Raw genomic sequence first — 24,841 nt, 5'->3', positions numbered from 1 at the left:
GGCCCAGGCTAGCTGCCATTGTGCACCGCTACGTTCGTACCTGCCGTGAGTGCCAGCGGCGGAAAACACCACCCATTAAACCAGCTGGGCTCTTACAGCCTATCGATCCCCCGAAATTCCCATTTCAACAGGTCGGCATGGACTTACTGGGCCCATTTCCGAAGTCCTCCATGGGTAACAGGTATATAGCGGTTGCCACTGACTACCTCAGCCGCTACTGTGAGACCAAGGCCATTCCCCGTGGTACCGCAGATGAAGTTGCGCATTTCTTCATTCACAACATTGTACTCCGTCATGGTGCGCCAACAGTCGTCTTAACTGACAGAGGAACCTCGTTTACGTCGGCACTCACGAGTGAGGTACTTCGACTCAGTGGCACCACCCACCGCACCCACCGCCTATCATCCTCAAACTAATGGACTGACTGAGCGGCTTAACAAGACAATTGCCGATATGATTTCTATGTATGTAGACGACGATCATGGGAACTGGGACCGAATTCTGCCGTACATCACGTTCGCATACAACACTGCACTCCAGGAAACAACACGCTTCACTCCATTTCATTTGGTTCATGGACGCGAACCCTTGACTATGCTGGATGCCGTGCTTCTTCCAGATTCTGCTCCCTCCCTTATCGTGGGAGCTGACCAATTTATTCGTGACGCAGAAGCTACACGCCAGCTTGCCCGACAGCGAATTCGGCACCAACAAGTACACGACGCCCAGCGCTACAATCTGCGACACCGAGAGGTGACTTACACGCCCGGCGACCAAGTCTGGGTATGGAGCCCAATACGGTTGCGAGGGCGCTCTGAAAAGCTTCTGCGGCGATACTTTGGACCTTACGAAGTGCTCTGCCGCCTCAGCGCGGTGAATTACGAGGTGCTACCACAAGGCACTGTACGCTCCTCTCGGCAGCCGAAATCTGAAATAGTTCACGTTGCCAGAATGAAGCCCTATTACAATCGGTAAACCAATTCAGAGTCCAAACCAGAGCCAGAGACTTTCCCGTATAACTTGCCCCGCTTTTCTACTATTCCCCTACGCTTGCGGCATCGGGTCAATGCCCCTTGGAAGGGGGGACAATGCCACACCGCTGAGCATCTTCTGGCGCCACCAAGTGGCCGAATGTCTTGGCACGTGGCTAAGCGTCATCCTCTTCTCTCTCGAGTTTTTCGCTTGATTAAAAAGGGCCAGCTCGGTTGTTGTGCTGCCTGCTACGTGTGTTGGTGACAGTATAATAAATTGATTCAGAGGAACAAGTTTGTTATATTATAACTCGAGGCTTTGCTTATTCTGGGCGCCTTTTCAAACTCGCAGAGCAGGTTCCGTACTTTTTGAGTCTTGTGATAACTGCCGCGGTTTTCGAGTGCTTGCAACGCAGTCTTCTCTTTCCATAAGAGACGCTTGATTTTGAAAATGTGCCCAGATTAAGCAAAGACTCGAGTTGGATTGCTCTGAAATTTAGGGAGGAAAAGAAGTAGTTGCGGCGCCCAGAACTGCATTCACTAGCTACAACACATCTTGCTGGGACATCTACACAAGTCAGCATCGAGAGGGCATTTTCTGGACTAAAGTATGTCCACTTTTGTCATCGAACCCGGATAACATCAACAACCCTCGACAATATCCACTTCCTTCGGTCTTTCTATGCTGGCAAATAAAAAAACTTGGCAGCTTCTACTGAGTCCACAATGAAACATATTGCCAGCAGCCATGATGTCATGTCATGCTTGTAAATTATGCGACTAAACATTCGAGTCTAGCGTCAAACCATGACGCGCAACAAGATGGTGGTCGCATCCGGTAAATAAAATAATCACTCCAAGACCAATACCTGGCGGAACCCGGGTACTTTGCCATTCATCTTCATTGAAACGCGAAATGCGTCCGCGTGCTGTGCGAAATGCACGTATGGTATATACATTTTAGCCTTAAGGGAGTTTACTTGGTCCGTCCCTGATCTGATTTCAAAGTTATTTAGCGGGAGCCGGACAAAACATGGTTGTACATGGATTAGCGGAGGTTTCACTCTGTAATAAACTTCGTGTGAAATTCGGTGTACCTGAAAAGTGCAGTGAGAAACATTATTTTCTTTTAACTTTCACGCGGCGCGTGACTGCTTTTGTTGCCGAAATGTCAATGAAAATAATCATTATTTCCCCATCCTACTCTAATCGTCGGTCACTCATTGTAAACACTGTGCTGAGGTCTGTATATGCAGTGAAGACCGTCATATTTGACGACAAAAACAATAGATGGACAACTATGCGAATTTCCAGCTATTATAATGCACTAGAACAAGAAAGAAAACTGAGTAATAAAAAAGTGGACTAAAAAACATACCCAACGTTTTTTTTTGTTTCTGAACCTATTTGAACCCGTTTGACCCGGTTCAGGCAGGCTCGAACCTGTTCGAACCGGAACGAAATGCGTCTTCGGAGCCGTAACCTAACCCGCACCCGAAAGGCATGAACCGGAACCCTAACCGAACCCGAAAATATTCTGGTGCGACACCCTGGGGGGGGGGGGGGGGGGGGGGGGTGAGCAACAACATATACAAAGGAGAGGGGTTTCGGAGAGCCAGTGCAGGCGGAAACGAAAAAAAAATAATTACTGTTTTCAGCCCGTATTTAAATACGATGCAGTAATAAAATATTTGTCCTCCTATATTATTAGTTTGAACCAAGAGACAGTGATAAGAGCGCAACAATCCTAAATGAATATTTCTGTTCAGTGTTCTCCCCAGCAGCTGGCTGTCCAAATCTTTTTCCAGCCATCTCAACAGTAGACATGCCCCAAATTACAGTCACTCCGGCAGTCATAGCTAACCTAATCAGTTCACTCAAGACTTCTTCACGAGCTGGTTGCGACCAGATCAACAGTAAATTACTAAAAATGCCTGTGCAGTATCATGCCAGATACTGCATCTAATATTTGCCCAATCATTAGAATCCGGAGACGTCCCTGACAACTAGAAAAAGGCAGAAATTGTCCCGATCTTAAAAAAAGGTGACTGCACAAATCCTTCCAACTACTGCCCTATTTCTTTAACCAGCATCCCTTCCAAATTACTTGAACATGTTATATCATCCAGCCTAATGAGCACCTCGATTCCATAAACTTCTGTTATCCCCATCAACACGGTTTTCGAAAACACTGCTCCTGCGAAACTCAACTGGCTGAATTCACTTATGACATCCTTCACTTTAGGGAAGAAAACTTTCAAATTGACGCCATATTTATAGATTTCTTCAAGGCCTTCGACCGTGTTCCGCGCTCACACTTGCTCGCAAAACTTTCCTCTCTAGGTATCCATAATAATATTGTCAGGCATGCGAACTGAAGAGAACAAGGAAGTGCAAAAAGAGGCTCTCCGAAATAGAAGTGGAAGAAGAGGAAGCTCACTATATCTTGGTTAGCACATCAGGCTAAGGGGCAGAACCACTTTGTAAATAAACTGTAGTGATTTTCGGGAGGACCTTCGCCGAGCATAACAGCCGTTTAGCTGTGGTCCTTAACTGCATGGAGAAAGCGGGTCTCGTGCTGAACTCTAAGAAGTGCCCCTTCGGATGAATTTAACGTGATGCCTTTCGGCCTATGCAACGCTCCGGCTACCTTTGAAAGATTTATGGACACTATTTTGCGTGGACTGAAGTGGCAAATTTGCATGTGTTACCTAGTGTGGTGGAGGTGCTTGGAGGATGTTTATCCGCTCCCGCGTGTTGATGATGCCATTGACTGCCTCCATTCAGCTTCCTACTTTTCATGTGTTGATTTACGGTCCAGATACTGGCAGATACCGATGCATCCGAAAGACAAGGAGAAGACGGCATTCGTGACTCGCTCCGGCTACCTTTGAAAGATTTATGGACACTCTTTTGCGTGGACTTAAGTGGCAAATTTGCATGTGTTACCTAGACGACGTAGTGATTTTCGGTAGGACCTTCGCCGAGCATAACAACCGTTTAGCTGTGGTCCTTAACTGCATGGAGAAAGCGGGTCTCGTGCTGAACTCTAAGAAGTGCCGCTTCGGATGAATTTAACGTGATGCCTTTCGGCCTATGCAACGCTCCGGCTACCTTTGAAAGATTTATGGACACTATTTTGCGTGGACTGAAGTGGCAAATTTGCATGTGTTACCTAGATGACGTAGTGATTTTCGGGAGGACCTTCGCCGAGCATAACAGCCGTTTAGCTGTGGTCCTTAACTGAATGGAGAAAGCAGGTCTCGTGCTGAACTCTAAGAAGTGCCGCTTCAGTGAACGCCGGATCGTTGTGCTTGGGCATTTGGTTTACAAAGACGGTGTTAGGAATGACCCACAGAAGATTGAAGCTGTCAGCTGCGTCAAAGAGCCCAAGTCTGTGAAAGAACTCAGGAGCTTCCTGGGATAGGATAGGATACGATAGGAAATACGTTAGTTTCTCTAGGAAGGTCTTGTGCTAGTAGCAGGAGAGGTGCATCTTACGACTTCTCACAGGGTCGGTGCCCCTATTCCAGGGCTTCGCTGAGCTTCGCTGCTCGCTGGGCGTGCTGGAGGAAACCTACTTGGCAATCCAAATCGCCGCTGGAGAGCCGGCTCTCCCACTGTTCCGCACTCGGGTCTTTACGACAGCTATCGTTATTTCTACATTGCCACGTGATGTGGTATAACGAAGGTTTGCTACCACACCATGGGCAGGTGTCCCGATATTGTGACGGGTGAACTTTGCTAAGGATATGCAGGTTAGGGAATGCTCCTGTCTGCAGTCTTCGCCAGTACACTGCGTCTTGTGGTTTTAGATCCCGATGAGGCGGCGGATAGCGGATCCGTACCCCCTTATAGTAGTTCAGAATGCCTGAGTACGTAGGGCCGGCTCGCTCGGGTAGATCGTCCGATTGGGAGCAAGCTCGGTTCGTGTACCCTCGAGCTACCTGATCGGCGCGTTCGTTCCCTGCTATGTCGGTGTGTCCTGGCACGGCCGCTCGATGGAAGCGCACTAGGTGCGGCCTGCTACATCGCCCGAAACCGGCGGGAGGCGCCTACTTCCAGTCGCCACCGCCGCGGCGTCACCGTTCGGGGACAGCCGCGCGTGGAGAGCTGCGCCTGGCTGCGCTTTGAGGGAGGCGTCGGCGTGGTAGAAGCGCTTTATTTTAAGGATATAAGAGCTCCGCTTCACACAATTTGGAAACAAGAATTAGTATATACTGTCATGTCTAGTGTGACCATGTCAGCACTTGGCGCTTGCTCGGCAAGGATGTACACTGAAGTGTACCCCGAAAAACTTATAGTCACGGTGGTTCAAGGCCACTCGAATGGAGAGCTCGCATTACCGTGATGTTGCATCGGGTGCAGTTGTTCGTCACATGAAAATGTGACCCGTCTGTGAACAATTCGAAGCTGTTCAGCTGCCATGGTAGCCTAATGCATAACCACTGAACTGTGTCGCGAATTCCGTGTGTCATTTTCATACCATTTACTCATTCCTGCATACAGCTTTTATTTATGTCAACCTGTTCTAAGCTGCCAGCGCTATTCAATAAAAAAATGTCCTACTATGAGCAACCTCTGTGAAAATGAGACATGTAACCAACCTTTCTATCTCATTGTGACAAATTTTACGGTGGAAATATGAAGATGTTTATTAAGTTAAATCTAGATGATAACCTGGGATCTTCGACTCAGTTGGAGACCTTAAACATTGTACGCCAGAACGCTATCCGTCATGGCTTCCCGCATTTTGCATGACCGGACAAAGTAAGCGCTCTTGATAGAGCCGGTCTGCCTCAAGGTGCTACGTATATGCGCCGAAAGTTTTTAATAATATTTTTATTGGCTGCTCGCAAACCCATACAATTTTGCTGGTTCGTAATTTTTAATGGAAGAACGCGCATCGAGTGTTGCTGTTGTGAAACTATTAGCTGTGATCACAAGAATATTCACGCGTCAAAACGCAACTGCAGCCGAGATTCAGCGAGCAGCTAAGTACGCTTATTTAATGGCCACACAAAAAAAAAAGGAAGAAAATTACCAATCGCGGACGGAAAACCTTTCTTGAGAGAGGTTTATGCCAGAGCCATACACATCGCTCCACTGTTGAGTTGATTTTTCCAGCCCAGCTCGCTATCAGTGGAGGCAGCAACTTAAAGCTATCTTGCATAGCGCCTTAGCATGGGTACGATCATTGTTTTTATAGATTAGCTGCAGGTACTGTGTACAGTGAGGAAACAATTATGAAACCAAAAGTTTACACAGCTTGCTACTTCACCGGACCTCTTCAGACTTCATCATCCTGTTAATGAAGGTGCTCGTAAGCTGAAAATATTGATTACTTCCTTTGCGGGGTATATCAAGCCTCCATTGTCCTTGGTTTTTATTAACCTGTAACTGGTCCAGTTGACTATATTTCCTGCAACAAGCTCTTGCTCGACTGACATGTCGCCTCAAAACCATTACCAAATATTGCATAAATTAAGCAACAACCTGGTAGTGATAAACAAAACTTGCGGTTCTTAAGTCTGCTTGAGGAGCCTCGTTAGAGTGCCCGCACTTTGCTACCTGCTTATTCACCGTATGCCGTAATTGCTGCCTCTGTTTCATATCATTAGAATGCAGCCTTAAGCCACCGCATTATATGAAATAGCACCCTACACATAGCTATATAAAGCCCCTCCTTACCTCATGCAGCCGTACGAACGTGCCCTATAGGAGTATAGATTGCCTGACTTGGGATCTAAGGTTCCCGCTTTCAATAATTCCCATGTCACCCTTACATCTTATTGACTCTCTCTGGTTTGGCAGCTCCTGCCATATTGAACATGTCATGTGTTCTCATTGCGCCAATGGTGTCTGGCCATATCACCAGCTAAAGTGCCTTTTACGAGAGAGGTTTTTTTCCCGACTGTCCGCCTACAGAGCGGGCGCCGGATTTTCTGTCGAACGTGGCTTTTCATTTTATCGCATCGGCTCAAACAGTCTCAACAGTATAAACAAATGCTGTATGCACAGGCTCCTTTACTTGCAAGGCCACTCAGACTAGCGCGGCAAAATTTAGAACAAATTGCATGCTTAATAAAAAAAAAAACCTTCGTAGCTTTTTCTGATATGTCCTCGCAACATAACCTGCGAGAAAAGCTTCTAGTGCTAACTCATTGTGTTCATCTGCTTCACAACACATAGTTAAAAAATCCTAGTGTACTGGCCAGCTCCCTGGTAACTAAATAGGTTAAACAACGTGACGGGAGCACAGGAAAAGAGGACGACACAACTAGCGCGGTTATGCCGTCTTCTTCTCCTGTGTTCCCGTCGCAATGTTTGCACGGTTAACCTATAATCAATCACCAACAAGTCCAATCTGCTGTCCCTTGTAGCAAATTCAATGGCAGCTGATAGGGCATTATGCTTCAGCATCTGAACTTTTTAACCGCAGCGCCGCTTTCAATTCAAAGGAAGCGAGTGCATTTCCACTCCTCGCGGCTGTCTTTGCCTGAAGCGAGCTCAGCAGAAAAAATTAGAGGGTCTCTTAGATGTCTCTTAAGCGCAGGACGGCGAAAGCCTACCCTTCTCCTATCATTTGCCTCTCATCGTTTGTCACAGTTCGTCATTTCAAGTCGTCGTTTGATATATTGGTCGTTTCTCAGTCATGATGAGTCTGCCTGCGTAGTCATTGTAGCCCCTATCACTCACAACTAAGCAGGTTACTCATTTAGAATGAGCAGTGGTCATTAGATGTCGTTTCACATATAGGTCATTTCGTTGCCATTAACCGTAATGATGAGTCATGCCTAGCTATTATAGTCATTACCACACATTGCAAAGCACTTTTACTCATCAATTGCGGTTATTACATGTCGTAGTTTAATATACTGGTCATTACAAATCATTTTAGTCATTATTAACCATTATTAGGTTTTAGCATTAGTCATTATCTCTATCAATTTCTATAACTGTTATTGATTACCTATCACCATCAATCATTTTCATTCTTAATCTCCCTCCTTGCACGTCCGCTTTTGCGACTGGCACACCAGTGCACAGATGCGACGCACCGATAACAGGCACAGCTTCTGCGCATAGATTTTCGTTCCATGGGCCTAGAACGGCTTTCGCCTTAAAAAACAAACGCATCCAGTCTCAACGTTAACGTGCTTGCACACGCGGGCACAAAATGTTTGCGTTTACCACGCAGACGCGAGGCGAACGCGCTCAGAAAGGAAGCAAACCGCGCGCTCGGAGCCGGCGACCTCGGCGGTGACGTGTCCCCGAACAGTGGCGCCCTCAGCAGAAATAGCGGGCGCAACTGTAAACTCCCCGAGGACGCGCTTGCCCATTGACGGCGGCGCGACGCAGCAGGCCGCACCCAGTGCGCTTCCATCGAGCGGCCGTGGTCCTGGCACCCAGTAGATGTTGTGTTTGACTTTTGATGGGGTCGCGCTCTGGAGGAGCCTGATCGCGGAGCGACCTATGCGGCCGTTCATGTAGTTACGGCACGCTTCTCTCGAATCTGTAAGAATGGTAAGGGACGTGTTGCTTCGATACCCGGCTACCACCGCAAGAGTAACGGCCAGCTCCTCCCCTTCGGTTACCGTGCATTCCCTGACTGAGGCGCTAGCTAGTTCCTTTAGGTTGGAATCAATAGCTACCGCCACTGCGCTATTATGTGAGATTCCTGTATAAGGAGCCGCGTCCGTGTATACCGTTGTGGATCTTGTAGCTAAATTTATTTGTACATACTTCGCCCGAGCTGCTCTACGGGCCACATGCAAGTTGGGGTCCATGTTCCAGGGAAGGGAGCTAACCTTTAGCGTCTGGCGAATTGCGTCCGGTATGCTCGCAGTACGATTCTCGATTTCCACAGTTGCACCTAGCCCCAGTCGCCTAAGAAGCGAGCGCCCCGTAGGAGTCTGCTGGAGCCTGGCTATCTGCTTGACCAGTTGGGCTTCTTTGATTTCTTCGAAGGTGTTGTGAACGCCAAGAGCTAGTAGTTTTGCGTTAGAGGTGTTCATTGGTAGGTGCAGGGCTGTCTGGTACTTTGCTCTTACTTTCGACGTTTCATCCCTAAGTTTGCTGACGTAGCCTACCCCCTCACATGCCTCTTGCAGAAAGATATTCCTTTCAAATGGACGCCTGAATGTGATTCTGCGTTTCGCCAGCTCAAGTTTCTTCTTACCTCGCGGCCCATACTGCGTCATTTCAGCCCGACAGCTCCCACTGAACTCCACACTGACGCAAGTTGCATCGGCGTGGGTGCTGTGCTCATACAGCGGCATGACGGAAACCAACGCGTTGTCGCTTACGCAAGTCGCACCCTTAGCAAGTCTGAACGCAACTATACCGTGACGGAGCAAGAGTGCCTTGCCGTCGTTTTTGGCGTACAGCGGTTTCGCTCGTACCTTTATGGACGTTCCATTATAGTCATCACCGATCATCATTCGCTTTGCTGGCTGGTGAATCTACGCGACCCCTGCGGTCGGTTGGCCCGCTGGGCATTACGCCTTCAGGAGTTCAACTTTACAGTGTCGTACAAAAGTGGCCGCCAACACGCTGACGCTGACTGCCTCTCGCGGCTGCCTCTCGCAACTACCCTCTGCGATGACAACTTTGACGACTATCTTGCCGCCATTTCTGTACAATTTCCAGGTCTTGCCACTTTCCAGCGAGAACAACGAAAAGATCAAGACTTGGCATCACTTTTTGAAAAAACTCGTGATCCGGCATCTGCGAATTCTTTCTGCATTCACGATGGTTTGCTGTATCGAAAAAATTACTCGTCTGGCGGTGCACGCTTTCTGCTAGTCGTTCCGGCTAGCCTCTACTCTGTTCTATACTCTATGCACGATGACGTTACAGCTGGGTACTTGGGGTTTGCCAGGACTCTTACGCGCATGAAGGAAAGTTTCTACTGGCCAAATATGCGTCGAACGACTCAGCGTTACGTGAACTCCTGCATGCAGTGGCGGCGGTTCAAGCTCCCCACGACTTCTCCGCCGGTCCACTTACATCCGGTGACACCACCGACCACACCATATGAGCAAGTGGGTGTTGACCTCATAGGCCCGTTTCCCCGCTCGTCCAAAGGCAATCGCTGAGTCATCGTGTGCGTTGATCATCTCACGCGTTACTGTGAAACTGCCGCCATCCCTTCCGCCACCGCCGCTGACGTCTCGTTCTTTCTTCTTCACGCTGTCGTCCTCCGTCATGGGCCTCCTCGTGTAATTATCAATGACCGAGGCCGCCAGTTTACGGCAGATGTTGTGGAGCAGCTTCTGCGCTATTGTACTTGCCAGTTGCGTCACTCTACGCCGTACCATCCCCTGACAAATGGCCTCGTCGAACGTACAAACCGGACACTGACGAACATGCTTGCGATGTATGTTGACTCGCGGCACAAGAACTGGGATGACGTGCTTCCTTTCATTACTTACGTCTATAACACCTCGAAGCATGAGACAACTTCCTATAGTCCATTTTCGCTCCTCTACGCCCGTCCGCCTCGACGTTCTCTTGACACCATTTTGCCGTTCTCTCTCGACACCGAGCCGTCTGTTTCGAGCACCCTGTGCCGCGCTGAAGAGGCTCGTCGGGTCGCCCGATTACGCACTCTGGCCTCGCAGGACCACTCTAAGCAGTGCTACGATAGTCGGCATCAGGATGTCTCCTACCTTCCCGGCGATTTAGTGTGGCTCTGGACACCTCTCCGCAAGCGTGGTGTGTCCCAGAAGCTGTTGTCGCACTACACAGGCCCATTTATTGTGCTCAAACGCATCAATGAGTTGAACTACGTCGTGTCTCGCCAATGTTCCTAAGGTCGCCCCTCTCGGAAAACACAGGTAGTTCATGTCGCAAGAATGAAGCGCTGCCACTCTCGCTCGGGACTCTGACTGACCGCCCAGGGGCTTCTTCTGCGAAGGGGGAAACGTCAGGCATGCGGACAGAACAGAACAAGAAAGTGCAAAAAGAGGCTCTCCGAAATAGAAGTGGAAGAAGAAGAAGCTCACTATATCTTGGTTAGCACATCAGGCTAAGGGGCAGAACCACTTTGTAAATAAACCTTAACAATATATTGACGCATATAGAAGACGACGCAAAAGATGGCATCTGGGACGACAAGCGCGAGCCTGGAAGTGAAAGAAGCTTGAACGCAAGACTTGTTCTGGTCTACCATTCAAACCATCTATCGCTAGGTCCTCCTTGGTGTTCTACCGAGACGTGACACTGGTGGAGCGCGCTGGGGTATGCATAGGACTCCTTCCGGCAGTCCACAGCGGATCCCAAACGTCGACACGCCTGTCCATCGTGCTAGCCGCCGCCTTCTAGGCCTAGCGCCGGAGTACAGTCATCTACCGAACGACTCCTCAAACGCCCAAGTTCCTCAGACCTCCCAAGCCATGGCACATACCAACCCTACGCCGGTGACTCTACAGAACACCAAGGTGCCAGAGTGCTTTCGCGGGGAAGCGTTTGAAGATGTGGAGGACTGGCTCGACCAGTTTGAGCGAGTGGCCAAGATAAACCAGTGGAGCGCAGACCAGAAGCTTTGTAATGTTTATTTTGCCCTTCAGGATAATGCTAGAACGTGGTTTGAAAACCACGAGGCCAGCTTATCCACATGGGATGACTTCCGCTGCCAGCTGGTCGACACTTTCGCGAGAACTGACCGACGGGACAATGCGCTGCGCCTGCTTGAAGTGCGCATCCAGAAGCCAAATGAGAGCGTGGCTATGTTTGCGGAAGACATGGCTCGCCTTTTTCGCCGTGCCGACCCTGATATGAGTGAGCCAAGGAAGCTACGGCATCTCATGCATGGTGTAAAAGAACAGGTGTTTGCCGGCTTGGTACGCAACCCACCTAAAACGGTGAGAGAGTTCGTTAAGGACGCTACTGCTATAGAGCGAGCCCTACAAGACCGGTGCCGCCAGTACAACCGACCCGTTAACTGTGCTTCGACGACTGCGGCGGCGCTGAATGCAACCGATAGGACCGCTCTTCGAGACCTCATTAGAGAAATTGTCCTTGAGGAAATCCAGCGAATTACGGCTACGAAGGCTCAGTCATCACAGGCCCTCGTGGAAACCGTCAGGAATGAAATTCGGTATGCCTTATCACCGTCTGCACCATGTAACCAGTCTCACCCCGTCGACAACGCGGCAGCTATTTCGGAGCCATACCACGCTCCACAACCGGTCAGCTTCACGGCCGACGTTCCTGCACCTTACCAGGAGCAGCAACATGAGAGCTATGCCGCAGTCCTTCGTCGCCCGCCTCCAGACTACGCCCCATCGAGCTCATCGAGCCGTCAGGAGACGCGACTCTTCCATGGACCTCAGTGGGCGCCTTCCAGGCGCTTTCAACCACGCCGAACTGACAGGTGGCGCAGTTATGATAACCGGCCACTCTGTTTCTACTGCGGACAACCTGGCCACGTGTATCGGTACTGCCGCTACCGCGAAGAGGGGCAAGCCTTTCCGCCTGCTTCTGCTCGCCAACACTTCAATGCCGACACTGCCCAAATCGAGGACGACCCTCCGGTCAGCAGGGAAAACAAGTCCCGGGGCTTCCGCCGCCGCTCCTCCCCATCACCACAGCGTTATCCTTCGCCAATGCGCCGTAGCATTGCTGACGCTAGCGGACAGCGGTCCCCGAGCCCTCACCGGGGAAACTAACAGCCGCAACCTCGCGAGGGGAGGTTGCAACCAGTCGAAAAATGCCAAACCCCTCACCACCGCCGCAACCGCCGACAACCTGTACTTCTGACGCCGCTGTTAACATTAACATTGACATCGCCGCACTACCGCCGAAAATGCCGCCTACATTACCGCCGAAAATGCCGCACCAGATGAGCAGCCCCGACGACGAAGCTGACAGCGCCGACCTTGCTGCACTTCCGCCGCAAATGCCGAAAAAGACGAACAACCTGGATGAAATTGTTAGTGCTGACCTCGCCGTTTCTATTGACGGGCTGGAGGTACATGCTCTAGTGGATACCGGAGCGGATTTTTCAATTATTAGCCAGAAACTGGCTGATACGCTGCGTAAAGTAAGAACTGAATGGACTGGGCCAGTAATTAGAAGTGCTGGGGGTCAGCTACTGGCACCGACAGGGAAGTGCACTGCCCGGATAGCAATAGGAAACGCGGTGTTTGTCGGCAGTTTCGTTATTCTCCCTGACTGTTGCAAAGACCTCATCTTGGGCATGGACTTTCTGCGCCTTCATGGGGCTGTAATCAGCATTCGAGATAGCGTCGTTGCCTTCACCAAGAATCATGGAAACCTTGGTTATGCGGAAGTACCACTGATGCCCTTACGCGTCGCCAAGGAGACGGTGACATTACCTCCGCGATCATGCTCTCTTGTTCAAGTGAAGTGCGACGTGGCGCACACCGGCGATGGAATCGCCGAAAGGGCAGTCACCCTGGTACTAAGCCGAGGTGTTTCTATAGCTCGGGGGCTAGTCAACTTGACCGATGGACAGACCGAAGTGCTGCTGACAAACTTCAGCGACGAGCGTCAGCAAATTCCGAAAGGCACAACTGTGGCCTTTTTCGACAGCATCCTAAATGCGCAGCACTGCTTCTCACTGCAACAGGAAGAGCCAATGTGCAAGACGCCCGTAACCATCGTCGATGTGAGTCCAAATTTGTCTTCTTCAGAACGGGACCGCCTTTTGGATCTCATAGATCAATTTCGAGACTGCTTTGCTTCCGAATCACGGGTCGGCCAAACGCCCTTGACAAAACATCGAATCATTACGGACGACTCGATTCGCCCAATTCGACAAAATCCTTACCGTGTGGCTCCGAAAGAACGCGAAGCCATTCAGCGCCAGGTGGCCGAAATGCTTAGAGATGACGTTATCCAGCCGTCACAGAGCCCCTGGGCTTCCCCCGTGGTGCTTGTTAAAAAGAAGGACGGCAGCTTACGATTTTGCATAGACTACCGCAAGCTCAACCAAGTGACTAAAAAAGACGTGTACCCTCTTCCTCGCATCGACGATTCCCTTGATCGCCTACGAAATGCACGTTACTTCTCATCAATGGACTTGAAAAGTGGATATTGGCAGATAGAAGTAGATGAGAGGGATCGGGAGAAGACAGCATTCGTCACTCCCGACGGATTGTATGAGTTCAAGGTGCTTCCGTTCGGTTTGTGCTCTGCACCAGCAACATTTCAGAGGCTGATGGACACTGTGCTCTCGGGACTTAAGTGGCAAACATGCCTGGTGTATCTTGACGACGTGATTGTGTTTTCGGCCACATTTGAAGAGCATCTACGCCGTTTGCTAGCTGTGTTTCAGGCCATACGATCTGCAGGCCTCACCCTAAAGCCCGAGAAGTGCCACTTCGGTTACGAGGAGCTGCAGTTCTTAGGCCACGTCGTTAGCCAAGAAGGTGTGCGGCCTGATCCTGAAAAGCTATCCGCAGTCGCCAAGTTCCCAACACCTACGGACAAAAAGACATTACGGCGCTTCCTGGGCCTTTGCGCCTATTATCGTCGGTTTATTGCTGGCTTCTCACGAATTGCCTGGCCATTAACTTCGTTGACGCGTGACAACGCTGTCTTTAGCTGGGGTGAAGAACAGCAACAAGCTTTTAATGAGCTGCGGAGGCGTTTACAGACACCACCTGTTCTGGCACACTTTGATGACGACGCCCCTACACTGCTTCATACGGATGCCAGCAACGTGGGCTTAGGTGCTGTGCTGGTGCAGCGCCAGGATGGTGTGGAAAAAGTAATTGCTTACGCCAGCAGGACCCTATCTAAAGCGGAAGCGAACTACTCGACAACCGAAAAAGAATGCCTTGCAGTGGTATGGGCGGTTATGAAGTTCCGCCCTTATTTGTACGCTCGCCCCTTTGAAGTCGTTAGCGACCATCACTCTCTCTGTTGGCTGACGAACCTAAAGGACCCTTCAGGGAGACTCGCGCGTTGGAGCCTTCGATTACAAGAATTTGACATGGCCATTATTTACAAATCTGGAAGGAAGCACACGGATGCTGATTGCCTTTCACGAGCGCCGGTCGAGCCTTCCACTATGACCGATGAAGGCACTGCGTTTTTAGGTGTCATAGATGACGCAACGCTTTCCCAACAGCAGCGGGAGGACCAGCAATTGCTCCCTCTTATTGATTTCTTGGAAAAGCGAACTACGGTTGTGCCTAAGACTTTCGCCCGAGTAATGCCTTCGTTCTTTATTCGCAACAACGTACTTTACAAGAAGAACTTCCGCCCAGGGGGAAACAGTCATTTACTCGTCGTCCCATCAGCTCTCCGCAGTGAAGTTTTGCAAGCGTGTCACGACGAGCCAACCGCCGGTCACCTAGGCTACACCCGCACTTTGGCTAGAGTACAGCATGGATACTACTGGCCAAAACTGCCGGCGACAGTGAAACACTATGTACGTACGTGCATAGACTGCCAGCGCCGTAAATCACCTCCTGTAAAACCAGCTGGCCTACTCCACCCTCTTCAAGTGCCAACGACACCTTTTAAACAAATCGGCATGGACCTCCTGGGACCATTTCCGACGTCCACAGCCGGGAATAAATGGATAATTGTCGCCACCGATTATCTAACCCGCTACGCGGAGACCAAGGCTCTGCCAAAGGGTACCGCCGCTGAAGCAGCTCGGTTCTTCGTTGAGAACATTGTCCTGAGGCATGGCGCCCCGGCACTCATTATAACAGACCGAGGAACTGCATTTACGGCCGAACTTTTGGAGACCGTTCTCCGCCTCAGTGGCACCAGTCATCGTAAAACTACAGCCTATCACCCCCAAACCAATGGGTTGACGGAACGTCTCAATAAGACCATCGCAGACATGCTTTGCATGTACGTCGACGTGAACCACAAAAATTGGGACGAAATTCTTCCCTACGTCACGTTCGCCTACAATACGGCACGCCAAGACACCACTCGTATGACACCATTCAGCCTCCTTCACGGGCGACCAGTAACAACTATGCTGGATGCAATGTTGCTCCCAAATGCTGACACCGATGATCTCGATCAGGACGCCGAGGAATTCGCTCAACGTGCAGAGGAAGCTCGACAACTAGCGCGTGTGCGAATCAAAAATCAGCAAGAGCATGATGCACGACGCTACAATCAGAGACACCGACATGTCATGTACGAACCTGGCGACAAAGTGTGGGTCTGGACTCCTATTCGCCGCCGTGGACTCTCCGAAAAATTATTGCGGCGATACTTCGGGCCCTATGTTGTCCAGCGACGTTTAACCGACGTCACTTATGAGGTGGTGCCAGACAAGGTGTCGACATCAAAGCGACGCCAGCAACAAGCAGACGTCGTCCACGTTGTGCGTATGAAGCCGTACAACTCGGACTGACCTCATCGAGACGATGCTTCCTGAGGAGGGGGGGCAAATGACGCATATAGAAGACGACGCAAAAGATGGCATCTGGGACGACAAGCGCGAGCCTGGAAGTGAAAGAAGCTTGAACGCAAGACTTGTTCTGGTCTACCATTCAAACCATCTATCGCTAGGTCCTCCTTGGTGTTCTACCGAGACGTGACAATATTAACCTCGGTCAATCAGTTTCTTTTTGGACGCAGACAATTCACATCAACTAATGGCTACTACTCATCCCTTTCTGATGTTACATCAGGTGTAACCCAGGGCGCCGGTTTATCCCCGCTACTCTTCCTCATTTACATCAATGATCTCCCAGCTAATACTAGACTAAGACTATTTTAGGACGACTGTGTCATCTACAGTCCCATTCGCCATCTCACCGATAGCCACCTACTACAAAAAGACATTGATGCAATAGCCACATGGTGTGACACTTGACTCATGCCTTTGAACCTGGACAAATGCCAACTCTTGTCGTTCTTCTGCAAACGAACAGTAATCCAGCATTCATACATTATCAACGCTACCCTGGTTGCCGAAACGTCATCCTACAAGTACCTTGGATTACCTCTTTCATCTTTGTTATCTTGGGTCAATCACGTCCAAAAAATAGGCTCTGATGCCTCACGTGTTCTAGGTTATTTACGGCGAAACCTCAAATCAGCATCCCCGGAAATGAAAAAACGGGCTTATCAAATTTTCGTCCCTCCCAAACTAGAATTTGCATCATCAATCTGGCACCCATCTCAAGCCTACCTCACTGCCGAACTCGACGCCATCCAAAATCGTGCAACCCGCTTCATCACTTTTGAATACTCCAAAGAAATCAGCATCACTGCACTCTCTATCTCCCTGCCCACTCTAAAGTCGCGCCGCATCATCTCCTGTCTTTGCCTACTGCACAGCTTCTTTTACCACCCTGCTTCCAGACACCCTTTGCTGCAACCACCGCTCAGAACGTCAAATCGCCTAAGCCACAGCCTCCCCATAGCACGTATCAGGAGCCCACTTCAGCTATGAACAGTTCATTTTGCCCCGACGCGATTACTCTCTAGAATGCCCTACCTAACGACATAGTTTCATACGACGATCGCAAATCATTTCGCACAAAACTCGGTAGTCATTTACAAGATGTGTAAGCATTTCATCTGTGTTATCATGAATTTTTCATTGGCTTTCAATTTGTTTGCCGCCGCATGTGCATTTCTTGCTTTTTCTGCATGATACCACGGATACCTTGATGCTCTCTATTTATTTTATTTTTCTTGCCTTTTACAATTTGTAGTGTTGTGTTAATTCTGCCTGCCTTCATCACGAATGTATTTAACCCAACTGCAGCCCCTCCTTATGTAATGCCCTCGGGCCCTTAAGGATGAAATAAATGAAAATGCAACCGTTTCAGCACTTTTGTATCTATGAGAAGAATGTGAGACAATTTCTTGTTCATCTCTGCTGATTTGGCAGCGAGGTTGTGAGTCGAGGACGGTGTTTGATGCGATCAAGGGAACCATACATTTTTGAATAGTTGAGGTTCCACAGTGGTGTGGCCCCTGGTCACTGAGACGATACAACCGGGCCACTAGACACTATCCAAAAGAATTCAATTCTTTGCGACATAAGTATAATAGGTTACACTATACAGAATCGGACTTTTATCAGGAATGTTCAGAAGGAACAACCTGGATAAATTCAGGAGACATCGCAGGCAGGCGGAATGGCCCCCAAACCAGTGGACAAGGATTCCGCAGGAGCTGACGTTAACGTAGGATTCAGAGAAACCTCCCCACTTCTGCAGTCTAGCGTTGCACCACGCTGTTGCAAAAAGTATATACCAAGAATGATCTCATGTGTAGAGTGAGACAACACTAAATTCTGTTGGAAATACTTGACCACAGATAACAACGTTCACACCGCGCACAACTACTATCACCAATGATTCACCGCCAACACAGCCGGAAGGGATCTGAGGACTCAAAGCAAAAATACGGCTGTAATACCCTACATTCACCACCTGAAACGAATCGGAAAAAGGGCAGGGGTTGACGTATTTTCTCTGCTCCTCGCCGTCTTTTTAGTCTATGCAGGCGTGTCAATGAATCGGGGGAAAAAGTCCCAGAATGCACAACTAGGCATCGAGATCCTTTCCTCACTTGCTCATTGGGCGTCTTGTATTTGATATCGTTACCCTGCAGTAGGAAGATTATCGGTCAGACGGGCCGTTGCTTAAATAAAGGTATTAGATCATCAAAATAATGCCGAAGGAAAAAAAGTGGAATTTTGGCTATCCACTGTCGAGACTGCAGTCTCTGCCGGCGCCTCTCCCCGATGTTCAAGGATACAGAAATTTTGGCTAAGAACAATCAACTTACCCGCGACATCATTGAAGCCGCGTATATCTACGAGCCACAACATGAGTGCGTTAGCCCTCCCTCACTTGCGTTGTTAGAAAAAGAATTTTCATTCCTTTGCGCCTAGATCTGTTTTGTGCATTCTTTTTGTCTTCACCTGCGTTGGTTAGTTCCGCGTTCGCCTGCCATAATTTTTAATCGAGCGATTCTGGTTTTTGCCCCATCGTTTCAGTGCCTTAAGGTTTCATGCATCTGTGGTTTGTTTCTTTAGCCCGTCCCGTTTTTTAAATTTGCTAGGCGTATGACCTTTTTTGTCAGTGCCCTTTTACTTGCCGTTTTCGGTTTTGTCTGATTAGATTTCAGTGTTTTCATTCAGCGTCTTTTAGTTATTGCTCATGTTTCCATCCCTTTTTCCTATTTTAGCGCCTTTACCTTCGCTGACTTTTGCAGCCTTGCCTTTTAGACTTAGCTTGTGCCCGCGGTCTTTTGTTGTTTTTGTTATTCGTCTCATGTTTTCATTTTCGCTTTTGGCCATGTTATTTGTTGGCTCTCTTCAATGTCGTTTTATCAGGGCTTCACGTGCGACCCGTTCTGTTCTTTGCATCTGCCCCGCCCCAAACATTCCATGTCACTGCTTTAATTTGTGTTCGATATCAAATGCCTTTCCTTGGACGCTTGAGCTCTGATAACAGTGCTCAAGCGCACTTTTAGTCTTTGTGTGTATATAAGGCGCGGACCGACTGCCTTCCAAAATAAAGTTATTAGTCAGCGCATATGTGTTTGTCCTCCTCTTCCTGGTCCGTCGTCTCCTAACGTTCTTTCTCTGACAATCAATAACCATCTCGCCCAGCAACATACCCTGCGCAAAATATTATTCCTTAAACGTGAGCACTATGGATTTCGCGGCACATTCCTACAGCTTTTCATAACATATTTAGAGTATCGACAGCAACGGGTTGTAAGTAACAGTTCATCGCACTTTATATCCTTTCATTCCGGTGTGCCAAAAGACAGTATTCTTGTGCCTACACTCTTTAGCATCTATATTAACGACATTACGAACATTAACAACAGTGCTAAATTCGTTAATGACTGCGACATTGCAACTAGTGCGAAAAACACAAAAGACAGCGACAAAAGGTCCTTTGTGTTTTTCACGCTAGTTGCAATGTCGCAGTCATTAACGAATACACACCAACTAGCCCAACTGTCTTCCATGATCAGTGCTAAATGTATCATTTATGCAGATGACGTCAGCATATTTTTTAGGGCTAAAACACAAAGTGACTTTATGTTGAATGCTAATAAAACTCTCTGCAAATTGGCCGAATGGAGTACTGAATCTTTATTCAAAATTAACACATCCAAAACTAAAGAATTAGTTTTCAGACCTGAGGACAAACCATTAGAAAATTTACCTACACTAACGATTGGTTCTCAATACATTGAAACAGCGGAGTCAGTAAAGTGTCTAGGAGTAACATTCCACTGCGACCTTTCATGGGACATACACATCAACAATCTACAACAATATCCACAGGCATATTGTACAAAGTCCTTTCTTTATTACCTTTCAGTGTCAGTCTTTTAGTTTGTAATGCATTATTTCCATCTAACCTTTTATATTGTCATCTGGTGTGGATTACAACAAAATGGACAGATATATATATATAAATTACAGAAAAGGTTTACTCGTATAATTGAAAATGCCCCGTTTACTGCTCACACTCAACCTCTTTTCGCATCATTAAACGTAACTGCAATTATTCATCTATGTTACTTCTTGCTAACTAAAGAACATGATAGAAAACGGAAAAATCATGACACATTCTTTGATGACACAGCTACCTTGCGGCCAAAAGCTAATTACTACTCGACACCTAAAACATATCTAGTATGTGCCATCCTTTCGCACTAAGTACGGTCATCAAATGCTCGCACATATAATGCCAATTTTTCTTAACCGGTGTAATGAGCCCTTGAGGACCTCATGATACGGTTTTTCTTTGCTATCGAAAATCCCACCGTAGATTACCATAAAACCACCATCGTTTTGTGGTGGGTTTATGGTATTTAGAGTGGAAAAACGGTGGCCATGGTGTTTTTTTTGTGTCCATGATGGGCATGCTTTATGGTGGTCAATCTCGACCACCATACTGCCCACATCATGACCACCGAAAAATAACCATGGCCACCATTTTCCACCCTAACCACCAAAAACCCGACTGAATTCGTGGCGCCATGCTGGCGATGGTAGCAAAAGGTGTGCATGGTGTGTGATCTTGCTTCTGTGGTGGATACGGTGGTTATGGTTCCCTACGGTGGGGTCATCGTGGGGCAGCCTTGGTGTCAAGGTGGTCAAGGTAGGCGGTAATGAAGAATGGCGGCCAACTTGGCTGGCTCATCTCGTGCATAGCGCACCATATGGCGGTGTGGTAGAACGAAGTATATAGGTATGTCCGACGTATCGAGTCGATTCTTGAGCATTAAAGTGCACGTAGTAGAATGTCCTAAAGCCACGTACATTCGACAAATATACCAGTTATGCTGCTCGCCTTAAGGCCCGTTCACACTTGCGACTAGCAGCGGTCGCGCGACCGTTTTGGTCGAAAAGCGACAGTCGCAAATGGTCGCATCGGTCGAAAAGCGACTGCCGCGGGCCGATCGGGCACTGCTCGAATTTTCAGTCGCGCGACTACTAGTCGAAAACCATTCCACCAATCAGCGAGGTCCCGGAAGTAGGTCATGCTTGCGCTAATCCGGTTGTCATCGCCGGCGGCAAATTGGAAATTGGCGGGAAGACGAGAAAGATGGAGTACTCGGTTGAGCATCTTCTTAATGCAGTTAAGGAATACCCGCTTATCTTCAATAAACGGCACTCGGAGTTTAAAGCCAGGGAGAAGAAAGATATGGCCTGGAAGGAGATCGGCAAGTTATTCGGGCTATCCGGTAAGTACCACGAACTTTTGAGAAATGGGTTTTTCACTCAGGCGCAACATTCTGGAGAACGGAAAGAATTCAACTGCTCGTTAAGCTTTATATTGACACTACGGTGATTGGCACAATCTATTCGTAGTCGGCGTTCTCCTGGAAGCACGAGAGCGCGGCATGCGCACGGGCTCGCCTGAAAAAGCTGAAGTGTCTGGCAAGCGGCTGCTACCGACGTTCGCTGTCGTCGCCCAGCAGCTCTCCTACTCCCAACTGTGCCTGACGTGCTGAACCAGGTGAACCTGAGGCAGGTGGCGTTGATAGCGCTCAAATAGTTTTTCCAGGGGCTTTATCAATAAGATGTCATCATTAGCGGATGTCGGTAGCGAGTGCTTGCCAGACACCTCAACTTTTTCAGGCGAGCCGGCGCGCATGCCGCGTTCTCGTATTTCCAGGAGAACGACGATGACGAATGGACGGTGTCAATACTTCAAACAACCTTTCATTTCATATTTCATGTATTTTCCTTTTTGTTTCCTTTCCTCTATCCCTCCAATCACATTCTTTTTTTTTTTATTACGTGAAAGCACTTCAAAAAATTTCTTTGCAACATGTTATTTGGACAACAGCAACAGCATGAATGCTTTTGCAGGCGTCTACCCACACGAGCTCGTGTGTAAATATAAACGGTGCTCCTTTATATATATATATATATATATATATATATATATATATATATATATATATATATATATATATATATATATATATATATATATATATATCTCTTGATGCTCGTGTTTGTCTAGAGAAGCCGGGATATATGTCTTGGTAATAAACCGATCTCTTTTTGTGGCGCCAGCACGTATTGCGCAACCGAGTTTTAAGCAAGCATGCACACATATTATTCTAATTAGTCTAATGTTTAAAAAAATTCGTTTTGAGAAAATCTCACAAATTTGCGCAAAACATAGCTATCAGGTAAAACAGGCTGAACACACAGCATTCTTTGCAGCAAGGTTATTTTGCCTCGTGCAAGCTTTCATGGACAACCTTTTCTCCTCCTACAGGGATCCAAGTAGAAAAAAAATTTAAAAACCTGAAGGACATATACATGAGGAAAAAACAATTAATTCAGGAAAAACAGAAGAGTGGCGCTGGGGCTGCCGATATACCCACCATCAAATGGCCCCATTTTGAGGCCATGGTTGAGCTCATGGAGGATGCACCGCAGCCCGAACTGTGAGTTTAACATGCCAGCATTGTGCGAGCTATGCCCTGACCATAATAATGGATACAGTTTCATGAATGTATGCGGGAAAAAAAAGTATTGTGTTTATTGAGTTTAACAATATAGAAGTTTATTAAATGAACAGCATGAAGGCCCCGTAGGGATTCAATAACAGTGTAATAGTACCAGTATCATCATGGGGAGGCTAGTTAGGTGCAATCAAACTGTGCATTCAGTGCTTTTAGTTCTATGCTTGCTGCATATTAGTACTGCTAATAACTGTGCCCTGCACAGTAAAAATGTTTCCGCTGAGATAGTCACAGGTGTCTCCTCAGGTCTCAATTGCTATTGACCGTATTTTACTGCTAACCGTGGTCGAATAAGGAGATTTACACAAAAATTGTGTGCAGTTAGACATAATTATTTTCTCTCATCATTAATCTGCTTTATCCAGGGGCACTTTTATGCATGGGTACAATAAGCTTAAACATACATGCATATATTTTTTTTTTCAGCATCCTCTGCAGTGCAGATGGTGACACGAGGTAAGAAACCATGCATCACCACAATAATCTGCTGCTTTACACAAATGTGTACTTTACAAGTAGCAACACTCATTGATTAAAAAAGTGAATCTGTCCCATCCTGTTGAGAGAGACTAGTTTCTTTGGGCAGGTGCGTGTAATACATGTGCTTTTGTCTTGTTTTCAGCGTCACCTATAGAGTTGAAGAGGGCGGTGAAAAGTGAGTGAATATTTAAGGTACAACCTCATGCAACTGAGTCAGGCTAGGAAACTCGTGCACTGGTAGAGCACTTCACAAACTGCTATCGACCATCGAACAATCAAACACCCTCATACCACTATAATTGGCCCAGGTCCTATGACCTCAGTGGAAAAATCAGGCAGCACCAACACCAAGAAACATGAACTCTGAACAGAATGCGGGAAAGAGGCAAGCCTGGGTTAAGGAAGGCACAGAAATTGGACTGTGACAAAAATCCAGATGTCATTTACACAGAAGCTAAAAGCTGCCCAGACAGATCTAAAACTGTGAGTATAGCGGCCACAAACAAATACAATACAAGGCACCATACACACTTGCTCAAGCAAGATGGCACAAGAGGCAGCTATTGAATTCGCCAACCACTGAGTCTGTCTCTAGTCATAGCAGGAGGATGTCACCACTATGAATACCATCACAATAAAATGCTGTCAATACACACAGGCAACACCATCCCCCACCCCACTCCGCCTCCCACCGCAGACAAAAGAAAGCAGATATTGCAGCCTGGCACCAGCTTCATACATGCACTCTTTTTACATATATACAAGTACCTGCTACACCTCAAGGGCATATTGCAGGGGTACAATTGGAGGAATACATATGCCTTATATGAACATGTGACAAACAAACCAAAATAGTTAAGAATAGGAAAATGACAGAGTATGCAACAGTGATAAGCTGTCTCGACAGCAACGATCTTTGAGGTGTTGCAGTACACAAATTTACAACAAACATGGTAAATGGAGAGGGTATACTATAACATGAAGCACAATGCCGGCCGAAAGAGATGAACAAATAGAATGAAGAACCGCTCAATCCCCACCTTAATAACCACAACGAGCAGCAACGAAATGCAGTGAACATTGTAGTGAGTTTGACAGTTTGTTCTCTGAACACAGTTACTGTCACCATACATTGTTATGAGGTGCACCGCATGAGAAAAACACAGGAAGAGTTAGGGCTGATGTAGTTTTTGTTGTGGCATTGCAGTTCCATGGCACTGCAGATATTCAGTGAGGCATCGTCGCACTCCGATGCAGGGGGAGAGGCCTGCGGACAAGAGTAAGGAAAAGTTCAAATATTCTGGCATATTACTACTATTTCAAAGCTAGGTTCGTTTTTCATATAGGTTGCATGTAGCGTAAGTGTCCTTGTTATAATGAACTTGCAGATACATTCCAGAAGAGACTGA

The 24,841-nt window shown here is 47.8% G+C and overlaps 1 protein-coding gene across 1 annotated transcript in view; it reads right to left on the bottom strand.

Moving 5' to 3' along the window:
* Positions 1-22,838, bottom strand: part of LOC146210045 (uncharacterized) — a 37,421-nt gene extending 14,583 nt beyond the window's left edge. Inside the window, exon 1 of the mRNA XM_084581647.1 lies at positions 22,812-22,838. Within this exon, the coding sequence (XP_084437773.1) occupies positions 22,812-22,838 (27 nt within the window). The remainder of the gene's footprint in view (positions 1-22,811) is intronic.
* Positions 22,839-24,841: the final 2,003 nt, after the last annotated feature.

This window comes from Amblyomma maculatum, chromosome 1 (genome assembly GCF_055883805.1).
Source record: "Amblyomma maculatum isolate TAMU_Amacu chromosome 1, ASM5588380v1, whole genome shotgun sequence".
NCBI classification, from domain to species: Eukaryota; Metazoa; Arthropoda; class Arachnida; order Ixodida; family Ixodidae; genus Amblyomma; species Amblyomma maculatum.
This window is presented reverse-complemented; position numbering and strand designations above follow the sequence as displayed.